Below are 13,627 nucleotides of genomic sequence, written 5' to 3'. Positions count from 1 at the left end.
AATGCAGAGTTCCAGAGAATAGCAAGAAGAGATTAAGAAAGCCTTCTTCAGCGATCAATGCAAAGAAATAGAGGAAAAGAACAAAATGGGAAAGACTAGAGATCTCTTCAAGAAAAGTAGAGATACAAAGGGAACATTTCATGCAAAGATGGGCTCGATAAAGGACAGAAATAGTATGGACCTAATAAAAGCAGAAGACATTAAGAAGAGGTGGCAAGAATACACAGAAGAACTGTACAAAAAAGATCTTCACAACTAAGATAATCACAATGGTGTGATCACTCACCTAGAGCCAGACATCCTGGAATGTGAAGTCAAGTGGGCCTTACAAAGCATCACTACAAGCAAAGCTAGTGGAGATGATGGCATTCCAGTTGAGCTATTTCAAATCCTGAAAGATGATGCTGTGAAAGTGCTGCACTCAATATGCCAGCAAGTTTGGAAAACTCAGCAGTGGCCACAGGACCGGAAAAGGTCAGTTTTCACTCCAATCCCAAAGAAAGGCAATGCCAAAGAATGCTCAAACTACCTCACAATTGCATTCATCTCACACACTAGTAAAGTAATGCTCAAAATTCTCCAAGCCAGGCTTCAGCAACACGTGAACCGTGAACTTCCAGATGTTCAAGCTGATTTTAGAAAAGGCAGAGGAACAAGAGATCAAATTGCCAACATCTGCTGGATCATGGAAAAAGCCAGAGAATTCCAGAAAAACATCTATTTCTACTTTATTGACTATGCCAAAGCCTTTCACTGTGTGGATCACAATAAACTACGGAAAATTCTTAAAGAGATGGGAATACCAGACCACCTGACCTGCCTCTTGAGAAATCTGTATACAGATCAAGAAGCAACAGTTAGAACTGGACAGGGAACAACAGACTGGTTCCAAATAGGAAAAGGAGTATGTCAAGGCTGTATACTGTCACCCTGCTTATTTAACTTATATGCAGAGTACATCATGAGAAACGCTGGACTGGAAGAAACACAAGCTGGAATCAAGATTGCCAGGAGAAGTATCAATAACCTCAGATATGCAGATGACACCACCCTTATGGCAGAAAGTGAAGAGGAACTAAAAAGCCTCTTGATGAAAGTGAAAGAGGAGAGTGAAAAAGTTGGCTTAAAGCTCAACATTCAGAAAACAAAGATCATGGCATCCGGTCCCATCACTTCATGGGAAATAGATGGGGAAACAGTGTCAGACTTTATTTTTGGGGGCTCCAAAATCACTGCAGATGGTGACTGCAGCCATGAAATTAAAAGATGCTACTCCTTGGAAGAAAAGTTATGACCAACCTAGATAGCATATTGAAAAGCAGAGACATTGCTTTGCCAACAAAGTTCCATCTAGTCATGGCTATGGTTTTTCCAGTGGTCATGTATGGATGTGAGAGTTGGGACTGTGAAGAAAGCTGAGCACCGAAGAATTGATGCTTTTGAACTGTGGTATTGGAGAAGACTCTTGAGAGTCCCATGGACTGCAAGGAGATCCAACCAGTCCTTTCTGAAGGAGATCGGCCCTGGGTGTTCTTTGGAAGGAATGATGCTAAAGCTGAAACTCCAGTACTTTGGCCACCTCATACGAAGAGTTAACTCATTGGAAAAGACTCTGATGCTGGGAGGGATTGAGGGCAGGAGGAGAAGGGGACGCAGAGGATGAGATGGTTGGATGGCATCTCCGACTCAATAGACCTGAGTCTAAGTGAACTCCGGGAGTTGGTGATGGACAGGGAGGCCTGGCGTGCTGCGATTCATGGGGTCGCAAAGAGTCGGACACGACTGAGTGACTGAACTGAACTATACTGAACTGAATGCAGACTTCAATTTTTGAATAGGTAGCTAAGAAAAACATACATTAGGCTCATATTGCTGTTCACAAACTCAACTTCCTTCCTAGCTCCCAATAAAAATATTTATTTGCTATTAGACAAAAATATCCAAGGGTATTGTTCACATTTATTTTGAATGAAAACTTACACTTAATCACTTGATCCATGGGGTTTATCATTATATTTTAATCTGGAAAAACTCACTAATATATCTATGAAACTGTTTTTCACATTTCAAATGGGGCAATGTGGCATTCAAGGGTTCTAAGGAAACGGTACACAGTATCAACATGATGTAATTAGTTGATGATATGTTTATATGATTTAGTAGCCTTTTAACATTTAAGATAAAGCACTGGTTGATTTATTAAAACCCAAGGATATCTTTCATATTAATACATCCACTGCAAGACCTACATTCTAATTCAGAAACTGAGAAGAAAATCCAAGGGATAATTAAAAAAACACAAAAAGCTGATATACTTGTTAACACTATTTCTTTAAACAGTCATTTAGAAGAGGAGAGGGGAATACAGTGAAATGTCAAACATCTAAAACTGAAGAGTATTTGCTAGTATGGATGGTGTGTGGTGGGGAAAGGATTTTTGATTGTTTTTAAAATAACTTATGGTACACAAATATTTATCAATACGTACTGACAGGATGTCACAGAAAGTGAAGACAGGCTCTTATCTTTGCAAACTTGCACCTTAGCCAAAACAGATTCACACCTAGACTCAACTCATTCTGTCTCTCAGGAAAAAGAATCAAACACCAAGTTAAATCTAATGGGGGAGAATCTTTTGCTTTTATTGCCAAATTAAAATTATATGGAATGTATGAACGCAACACAGGCTAAATCAGAAGTTTGCATGAAATATCAGCTCTCACAACCTGAGATAGCAGATGTCATACAAAGTCATATTCCCATATACAAGTGATATAAAGCAGTAGTTCTCAAAGTGCGTTCCCAAGATCAACAGAAGCAGCAACAGCTGGAAACTTCTTAGAAATACAAATTTTCAGACCCTATCCCAAACTTCTGAATCCAACACTTGGAAGATGAAGCCCCAGAAATCTGTGTTTTAAACAAACTTTCCAGGTGAATCTAATGAACCATTAATGTGAGGTGCCCATTGATTCTCTAAAGAGAATTTTGACCTGTGAGGGGAGCTACAGGTTTAAACTACCTGGGGTCATTAGGAATTTGTTTCAAAGACTGAGAGTAATGCTTTTATCACTAACATAAGCAATGGAAATTAAATGTCCTACTGTTCCAAGTGTTAAGTCCCTTTTTATTTCACAGTAAATTCACAGGTATTGATTTTAAACAGTGACTAGGACTCTCTGGCTATTACAACTAATAAATATTCTATTATAGTCCATTATGTTCTCACTTTTATGTTTAGGACCCAATGGCCACTGCAAATGAAGCCTAGTAAAAATCCTGTGACATCAATGATATCAGAGAGCACAAGAGCATACACATGAGCAGAAAGTGTGGAGGGGAAAAGAGAAAAAGAAATAAGAGAACAAATGGGGAAAAAAATCAAGACCAAAAACCAAAACTGCAAGAGGATACTCTCATCCTAAGACGTAATTATGACTCATTTATAATCAACAAAAATGACTCATTTTGGGTGCCTATGTTCCCTTCTCTCCATCAAACATTATAATTTTATAATTAAAAACTTACATGGGCAGGCTGTGGCGATAAATAAACTAAAAGAGCAGACTATACCATAATCTTAATAAACATATAGGCAATTCTAGACTGAAATGTTTTTCCATTCTTGGCATCCTGACTTTAAAATTCAAGAGAAACAGAATAGGAAAGTCTGTATCCAACCAAACTATGTTCCACAACAGAACAGCAATGCAAGCCACAGTTATGTTCCAATGTTATACGGCTCTGAAACTATCTACAACCAATTCATTCTGGAAACACTGATGGAAATCACATTTTTCTTATAAGATATAGTCTTCTTAAAATTTCATCTATATGTCTGGTTTTCCCTTATCCTTGTTTCAGAAGCTCAAAACTTACTAACAGAAGTTCTTCACTGAAAACTATAGATAATAATCATGTGTAATATACATAGCTTTGCAATTTGAGTTATCCAGATATTTATATTGTTTTGTAAGATGGTTTTTCTGACTCTTACATAACTGCATATGGGTTGATGTAGAAATGTTAAGTGATGATGCGTGAAAAACCCAAGTGTACTTAAGTCAAAAGTTCAATCAGAGTAACAGTACATGTTGGCTAATTTGGGTACACTAGAAAGAGACAGAGAGTATGACACATATGGGCTGAAAAGTGTAGTTCTTTTTATACCATTTAAACTAAATTATATTACTTCTAATTTTGCCCAAATGGTTGCGTAAGAAAGAAAAATTTCTCAGTAAGATAGGCGATGGCACCCCACTCCAGTACTCTTGCCTGGAAAATCCCATGGACAGAGGAGCCTGGTAGGCTGCGGTCCATGGGGTCACTAAGAGTCGGACACGACTGAGCGACTTCCCTTTCACTTTTCACTTTCATGCATTGGAGAAGGAAATGGTAACCCACTCCAGGCTTCTTGCCTGGAGAATCCCAGGGATGGGGGAGCCTGGTGGGCTGCCGTCTATGGGGTCACACAGAGTTGGATACGACTGAAGTGACTTAGCAGTAGCAGCAGCAAGATAGGTCATAATCAAAGTTTGAGCTAAGATTTACGTACCTGAACCTGAAACACAATATATGTGTGAAGAATCTGTGTCCTTTAAGAATCATTTACAGGCTTCCCTGGTGGTCCACTGATTAAGAATCTGCCTTGCAATGCAGGGGACACCAGTTCAATCCCTAGTCCAGAAAGATCACACATGCTACTGGGCAATTAAGCCCATGCCACAACTACTGAGCCTGCGCTCTGGACTTGTGAGCCACAACAACTGAGCCCCCGTGCTGTGACTACTGAAGCACCCTAGGGCCTGTGCTCCACAACGAGAGAAGCTACCACAATGAAAACCCCACGTACTGCAACTAAAGAGTAGACCCTGCTCTCCACAACTAAAGAAAGCCCGAGGAAAGCAAAGAAGACTCAGCACAGCCAAAAATAAATGGAAACATTTTTTTAAGAATCATTTACAAAACCATTTTCTGGAGATCAAACCAGTCAATCCTAAAGGAAATCAACCCTGAATATTCACTGGAAGGACTGATGATGCAGCTGAAGCTTCAAAACTTTGGCCACCTGATGCAAAGAGCTGACTCATTGGAAAAGACCCTGATGCTGGGAAAGATTGAACACAGGAGAAGAAGGGGGTGATAGAGGATAAGATGGTTGGATGGCATCACCGACTCAAAGGACATGAGTATGAGTTACCTTGGGAGTTGGTGATGGACAGGGAGGCCATCTGGGAGACAGTGGAGGACAGAGGAGCCTGGCGTGCTGCAGTCCAAGGGGTCACATGGACATGACTTGGCAACTGACCAACAACAGTAACAATCAAAAAGCAGGGATTTTTCACACTAGATTATAAAGTATAAACTAGATCTGACTTACATACTTTAAGTACCCAGCAAACACACTTTAAATTCAAGGATTCACAGTTCTGATGAGATGGGTGAAACTGGAGCCGATTATACAGAGTGAAGTAAGCCAGAAAAAAAAAACACCAATACAGTATACTAACACATATATATGGAATTTAGAAAGATGGCAATGATGACCCTGTATGCAAGACAGCAAAAAAGACACAGATGTGTATAACGGACTTTTGGACTCAGAGGGAGAGGGAGAGGGTGGGATGATTTGGGAGAATGGCATTGTAACAGGTATACTATCATGTAAGAATCGAATCGCCAGTCTATGTCCGACGCAGGATACAGCATGCTTGGGGCTGGCGCACGGTGATGACCCAGAGAGATGTTATGGGAAGGGAGGTGGGAGGGGGGTTCAAGTTTGGGAACGCATGTACACCCGTGGTGGATTCATGTCAATGTATGGCAAAACCAATACAGTATTGTAAAGTAAAAATAAAAATAAATAAATAAATTCAAGGATTCAAATGAACTGAATGTTTTATTTATGGAAACTATATACTATCCAAACAATAAACATATAGACAGGAGACTGGCTACATATTATTATCAGACAAAACAGACTTAAAGGATGTTTCTAGAAACAAAGAGAGACAGTTCATATGGAAAAGGGTACATACCACATGAAAAAGACAGAAATGTTATACACTGAACAACAGAATCACAAAATATATGAAACAAACGCTAACAAAAATGAAAGAACAAGAACAGTCAACAATTAGAGAGTTCAAATTCCTAAGAATAAGTGACAAAACATCTCCACAGAAAATTCATATAGACATAGATCAAAAAGTCAATTACAGAAAGATATACAAAGAACTGACTCATTTGAAAAGACCCTGATGCTGGGAAAGATTGAGGGCAGGTGGAGAAGGGGACAACAGAGGATGAGATGGTTGGATGGCATCACCAACTCAATGGACAAGAGCTTGAGTAATCCTGGGAGTTGGTGATGGACAGGGAGGCCTCACGTGCTGCAGTGCATGGGGTCGCAAAAAGTTGGACACGACTGAGTGACTGAACTGAAATAACTCACTGATCAAAGAGGAAAACACAAAAGAAATTAGAAAATAATTTTAGTTAAACAAAGATGAAGTTACAATATATAGTAATCTGTGATATAACTAATGATCTAGGTTTTTACCTTATGAAACTACAAGAAAAAGAAGAGGAAATAAAACTGAAAGAAAGCAGAAGAATAGCAGAAATAGATGAAATCAAATTACAGAAAAACAATAAAGTCAACGATCCCAAAACAAACCAATAAAACTAATAAAAAGATTAATAAAACTGATAAAACTTCTGGCCAGACCACTCAAGAAAAAAAAGAGATTAAGACAAAAATTATCTATGATAGGAATGTAAGAAGGGTTAGCTCTACACTTCTTACAAACAATAAAAGGACAATAAGGAAAGAGAAACTGTGAACAACTTGATGTCAACAAACTTGATGATTTAGATAAAATTTAAAAATCTCTTAAAAGACAAATGATGACAGTTCACCTAAGAAAGAGATAACCTGAATAATCCTCACCTACTTTAAAAAATAAAACCATAGTTTACAACATTACTACAAAGAAAATTTCAAGTCTAAGTGTATTTAGTGGTGAATTCTACTTAACATTTATTACCAAATGTTGATACCAAATCTAGCCAAAAACTTCACAAGAAAACTATAGACAAGTAACATTCATGAACACAGAAGTAAAAATCATTAATACAACATTAGCAAATTGAGTCCAGTTAATACAAAAAGTATAATATACCATGACGAAGTGAAGTTTATCCCAGGAATGAAAAGTTGCTTTAATAGTCCAAGATTAAAGGGATACACTCTTTTGAGAGAAAAAAGAAAAGCAGTATGACCTCAACAGCCATAGAAAAAGCAACTGACTAAACACACATTTATGACAAAAATCTAATAAAGCGCATCTACCAAAAACATATTGGTACTATATTTAATGGTGAAAGACTGAGTGCTTTCTACCTAAGGTCAGGAACAAGACGAGCATATTGGCTCTCACCACTTCTTTCTACATTGTATTAGCAGTCTTAGCCAGTATAATACAGTAAGGAAAAGAAATAAAAAGCAATAAAGAAAAGGAAAAAAAGAAAACAACACTGTTTATCCACAGACAATATTAAGAGGAACAGAGAAAATCTTGAGGAATCTATATAGGAAGTTACATTAGCAAGTTTAAAGGATAAAAGGCCAGATAAAATCATATAAAAGACTTATTGTTTTATTTTTAAATACAACTAGAATTCAATTTAAATGTTTTTAAAAAACTTTTCACAATCACATCAAGAAATCTTAAAAATTAGTGACACATTTAAGCAAAATGTATGCAAGACAGGGACACCAAAATCTAAAAACTACTGCTAAGAGAAACAACAGAACATCAAAAAAATGGAAAGATAATATCATATTCATGGATTAGAGGAGTTAATGGGAGAAGGCAATGGCACCCCACTCCAGTACTCTTGCCTGGAAAATCCCACGGACAGAGGAGCCTGGTAGACTATAGTCCATGGGGTCGCTAAGAGTCAGACACGACTGAGTGACTTCACTTTCACTTTTCACTTTCATGCATTGGAGAAGGAAATGGCAACCCACTCCAGTGTTCTTGCCTGGAGAATCTCAGAGATGGGGGAGCCTGGTGGGCTGCCGTCTATGGGGTCACACAGAGTCGGGCACGACTGAAGTGACTTAGCAGCAGAGGAGTTAATATTAAAATGGCAGTTCTTTACAAACTGTCAAATTAGAAGTAACCTCTATCAAAATAATGGCTTCCCTCATAGCTCAGTCAGTAAAGAATCTGCCTGCAATTCAGGAGACCTGGGTTTGATTCCTGGGTTGGGAAGATCCCCTGCAGAAGGAAATGGCAACCCACTCCAGTAATCTTGCCTAGAGAATCCCATGGACAGAGAATTCTGGCAAGCTACGTCCATGGTGTCCCAAGAGTCAGACACGACTTAGTGACTAAAGCACTACCATTAAAATAAGCTTCCTCTTCTCCAACCAAGCCACTTTATCCCTTCCAACCCAATTCCTTCACTGTATATTCTGGAATTCTATGGTTGTATGTGATAGGTATGTGTGTGTGTGTGTGGGGGGGGGGGTGGTTCCCTGTTGGCTCAGTGGTAAAGAATCTGCCTGTAATGCAGGAGATGTAGGTTCGATCCCTAAGTCAGGAAGATTCCTTGGAGGAGGGCATGGCAACCCACTCCAGTATTCTTGCCAGGATGGTTAAAGTTCTCTATATTTCCCTGTGTCTTCAAACTCTTCACTGAAGCTCACTACATCTACTAGTCATCAAAGAGCCTTTCCCTAAGACAGTACTTGGCTCTACATCACTATCAAAACAGAGAATGAGATATCCACATCCTATACCTTAAGAGTCCACTGTTGGTCTTGATTATCTTCATCTTTCTTCACAGCCATTGCTGGACCAGTCTTTCCCTCTTATTAAAAAAAAAAAAAGGTTGCTTACCTAAGCTCAAATCAAAAACCACCTTCCACTATCTACTTCTCAACCAGTTTCCACTTAAGTCACTTTCCCCACTTCATTAAGACATTATACCCATATCAGTCCTCGTATCATCACCTCAGAGCCTGTCATTCAACAACCTGTTTATTCTTTGGCCTTGTTAACAACAGGAAGATTATCTTCCATTATCAGTTCAGTTCAGTAGCTCAGTCGTGTCTAACTCTTTGTGACTCCATGGACTGCAGCATATCAGGCTTCCCTATCCATCACCAACTCCCAGAGCTTGCTCAAACTTATGTCGATTAAGTCAGTGATGCCATGCAACCATCTCATCCTCTGTCGTCCCCTTCTCCTCCTGCCTTCAATCTTTCCCAGCATCAGGGTCTTTTTAAAAAGTCAGTTCTTTGCATCAGGTGGCCAAAGTGTTGGAGTTTCAGCTTCAGCATCAGTCCTTCCAAAGAATATTCAGGACTGATTTCCTTTAGGATGGACTGGTTGGATCTCCTTGCAGTCCAAGAGACTCTCAAGAGTCTTCTCCAACACCACAGTTCAAAAGCATCAATTTTTCGGCACTCAGCTTTCTTTATGGTGCAACTCTCATATCCATACATGATTACTGGAAAAACCATATATGGACCTTTGTTGGCAAAGTAATGTCTTTGCTTTTTAATATGCTGTCTAGGCTGCTCATAGCTTTCTTCCAAGGAGCAAGAGTGCTTTAATTACATGGCTTCCACTGTCAATATTTGTTTATTATAAATCTTTCCTGCTAGACGAAGCTCCATGAAGATAGAAATCAGAGCTGTCTTGTTCACTGCTGAATTCCAAGCACACAGCATAATGCATATTCTTAAATAAAGTGTTTTTTCATCTCCATGAAATGCAAATATTGAGGACCACCAGCAGGCCTGAAAAAGATACTCTAAGAACACTAAGAGATCTAGCAGAGCTCCATTACATAGTTGAAGGAGAAGGAAATGGCAACCCACTCCAGTATTCTTGCCTAGAGAATCCCATGGACAGAGGAGCCTGGTGAGCTGCTGTCCATAGGGTCGCACAGAGTTAGACACAACTGAAGCGACTTGGCATGCATGCATGCTTTGGAGAAGGAAATGGCAACCCACTCCAGTGTTCTTGCCTGGAGAATCCCAGGGACAGAGGAGCCTGGTGGGCTGCCATCTATGGGGTCGCACAGAGTCAGACACGACTTAGCAGCAGCAGGCCTGTTTGACTTACAAAAGAACTAACAAGGACAAGTATGCGTCTGGGAATCGAATATAAAAAAACAATCAGAGGATGTTTTTCTGAGAGAAAGTATTTGTTGGATGAATAAATAAAGGAAAATGTTAATAGGTATCTTAAAATACAAGAAGATCAAACATAGAATAAGTAAGATTGACAATTCTGAGATTTGGGATGAGGAACTGGCTCTGCTACTAATCAGTGGCTTTTTTGTCATTTTAAAAGAATTTTATTATTGGAGTATAATTGTTTTGCAATACTGTGTTAGTTTCTCCTATATAACAAAGTGAATCAGCTATATGGTATACACATACCCCTCCCTCTTGAGCTTCCCTCCCAACTGCCCACACATCCCGTAGAGCACCACGCTGAGTTTCCTCTACTATAAAGTATCTTCCCTCTAGTTAACTATTTTACACATAGTAGTGTATTTACGTTAGTGTGGCTTTATTCAGTGTTACTGGGCCTTTGTCTGCTCATCCATAAAGTAAAGGCATTAGACCTTTTGGGTTCCAAATATTCTCTTTCATCCATGTCTAATAGCGCTCCCAATGTAGAAAGTAGCCCAAGTGTGCAGTAAGAAAGCAATCTGAGGTCCCAGATCTATCAATATATGAATGAAATTAACTTAAAAAAAAAACATACTCTAAGAATACTAAGAGATCTAGCAGAGCTCCATTACATAGTTGAACTAGATCAAACATAAGCAAACTATATAACCCATAGGGCAGCCACTATCTACATAGTAAATAAAGTTTCATTGGAACACAGCTACACTCGTTTGTTCAAGGATTGTCTATGATTCCTTTTTTCTGTTACAAAGGCAGAGTTGAACAGTAGCCAACATATGGCCCACAAAGTCTAAAATATTTATTATCTGGGATCTTAAGAAAAAGTTTGCTGATCCTGGACTGTGTGATCTAAAGGGTTCATTTTACATTATTATACAGTGAAAATGAAAAGAATTACATTAAAATGCTCTTAAACAGAGTACTGGGATAAAACAGGAAAAAAGAGTAAGTAGAGAAAATAGATCAAACATGATTTCAATTCACCTCCCAGTGATTATACTAGCTTCTATCTCTTTAAGCTACTAGATAGCTCATCTTCCAATCACAGAAAGCTTGTATTTCAAGAATGCACAAGATAAAACAAGCATTAAAAATTTAACACGCACCTGCCCTCCTTCACTTTTTGTGCATTCCCTCGACATATGTAGTTTTCAATGTAACCATCACTGCAGTTGATTTTTGACCAGTCTGGGTCACAAACATCCAGGAAGTGAGGCCGCAGTCTGCCTATCGAATACTTGGCAATATCAGTCAGGGACTGACTAGCAGCTGCACCAAATAAAAATGTTCCAATGGCTTTGTAAATAGTGGCTATGTAGTTATTCCTGATAAAGGAATTCGAGTGCAAGAGGCTAAAATAAACAGACAGGGTTTCTCCAACAATCATCTGAAAAAAAAAACAAAACAGAAAAATAATGTTAAAGCAGTATCCAGGCACGTCAAACAAAGTAAAGAATAGAGAAGAAAATGGTAAATCACAATAAAATGTTTGTTTTAAAAATACCTCCCTCTCCTTTTTTCTTTTCAAATGGAGAACAACTCAGGATTCCTAATTCTAGACCACAAAAAAGGTATCCTCAATTGATATTGCTTACAGAGCAATGACAAAGCCTAAATAATTCCAAAGTCTACCTTGAAACAATAAGGCCTTACTTCTTGTATTCAAATAAACCGAGCCTCAATAAGTAGGCTTACTGATGTACCACGGAGTATAAAAACAATGGCTTTTCAAAGAATACAAACTTTCTGATTAGAATATCCCTTACATAAGCACTTTTACCTCAGAGTCTGCATTTGCATCAGACATTACTTTGAACCAAAAATATTCATCATGTTAAAAACAGTAAAACATTTTAAGAGACAAAGCTAAAATAATAAAAGCAAGGATCTAACACTGAGGTTAAAGGGCACAGAGGGCAGAGATCAGCTGACAACATCTCCCAGGCCTGCCTCTCCAGGAAACCTTTAGGGCTGGCTTCCTTAACAAGTCTCATTAAAAGACCATATACACACTTGATGTTCTCTTTTGCCAAGAAAACATTTCAAGTGACTCCCTCCTCTTTATTTTTCACTGACTTTTGTAAAATGGCAGTCATAGCCTTCTCAGATACCAGTAGTGTGTGTGTGTAAGTGCACACCAGTATAATGGGTTTAAAGGCATAAAAAGGTTTTCAAGTACTTTACAAATTCACAGACCAATATCCTAAGAAATCTGAAAAAATACTGAATGGCAACATTATAAAAAATAATAAGCCACACTCTAGCTACCTGAGATCAAAATAAACACTTAAACAAAAAATTCTGCTTGCTAATTTATCTTAGGCATGGATATAAATCAAAGAGTTTCACTGCTTCATCTTAAATTTATATAAATGATTTTACAAAGCATTCAAACATGTCCATTTAGCAATTATTAATTGTCTTTGGGGGTGAGATAAATGGTTGTATCCTGAAAGGGATTTCAAGAACCTGATATCAAAAATTCTTTCTTCATCTGGCTCAATGGCTCCGAGAATTCCACAATTACAATGTTGTAACTCTGACAACTAGACTATGAACTCTACAAAACCAAGAATAAATTTTTAGTTGAATAGAAAGCTAACACCACCACAGATGCCTAAAACAGAGCTGGTGGTCAATAAATTTCAATTCAAGGTGCTACCTCTTGGGTAAAAAGTAAATATCCTTAAATATATTAAATCCCATAGGAATATATTCCTTGTTATAATCCTTAATGTGGATGACTTAATAAAGCCTTTGCTGAGCATAGGTCTCACAGGAGAGGAAAACCACATTCACTTCTGGGGATACCATACCTCCACAAGTGTGCTTAGGGTACTCCCTGGTGACTGTCCTAGAGGCCTTGAATTAAAATATATTACATCTCCTCAGGCCATTAAGGTGTTCCAGCAATTGCCTTGATAAATAAGCACCAAGACAAGATATCTCTAATGTTTTGTTGTGGAGATGACCTTTAATAATTTGAAATATATACCAAGTATGTTAGTCAAGCACAATTTGAGCAGTGAAACTTCACTTCTCAGCTGTCAGTTCTTCTTGTGTAAGCACTCAACTGCTTTCTAAAAACAAATATTAATCTTTGTGAGTCTTCCTAGTCATAATGATCATTGTTTAGGGCCACCTAGACTCTGGTTCTTGCCACTGATGACTGAAAATCAATTCACTAGTAACATTCAGTGTACTGGACACAGATTAAAAGTTGACCTACAGATGTAGAATATGCTGAAACTTAACCCTTAACCCTTAATTCTTAACCCTTAACCCTTAATAACCCTTAACCTTATTTTGAAACTTAACCCTTAACCTCAGAGGGACTCTAAATCTAACAAATGCTAGGTCAAAGTACATCATTTTTTTTTTTATTATGTATGCCATCTGTATTGA

General features: G+C 38.3%; 1 protein-coding gene across 2 annotated transcripts in view; it reads right to left on the bottom strand.

Moving 5' to 3' along the window:
• The window catches only part of PLPP1 (phospholipid phosphatase 1), a 118,778-nt gene that overhangs the window by 32,217 nt on the left and 72,934 nt on the right, over window positions 1-13,627 (bottom strand). For both annotated transcript variants that reach the window (XM_069556527.1, XM_069556528.1), the window contains exon 3: window positions 11,329-11,609. In XM_069556527.1, the coding sequence (XP_069412628.1) occupies window positions 11,329-11,609 (281 nt within the window). The remainder of the gene's footprint in view (window positions 1-11,328; window positions 11,610-13,627) is intronic.

This window comes from Ovis canadensis, chromosome 16 (genome assembly GCF_042477335.2).
Source record: "Ovis canadensis isolate MfBH-ARS-UI-01 breed Bighorn chromosome 16, ARS-UI_OviCan_v2, whole genome shotgun sequence".
Classification (NCBI taxonomy): Eukaryota; Metazoa; Chordata; class Mammalia; order Artiodactyla; family Bovidae; genus Ovis; species Ovis canadensis.
Note: the sequence above shows the minus strand (reverse complement) of the source record. Positions and strands in the feature narration are given on the sequence as shown.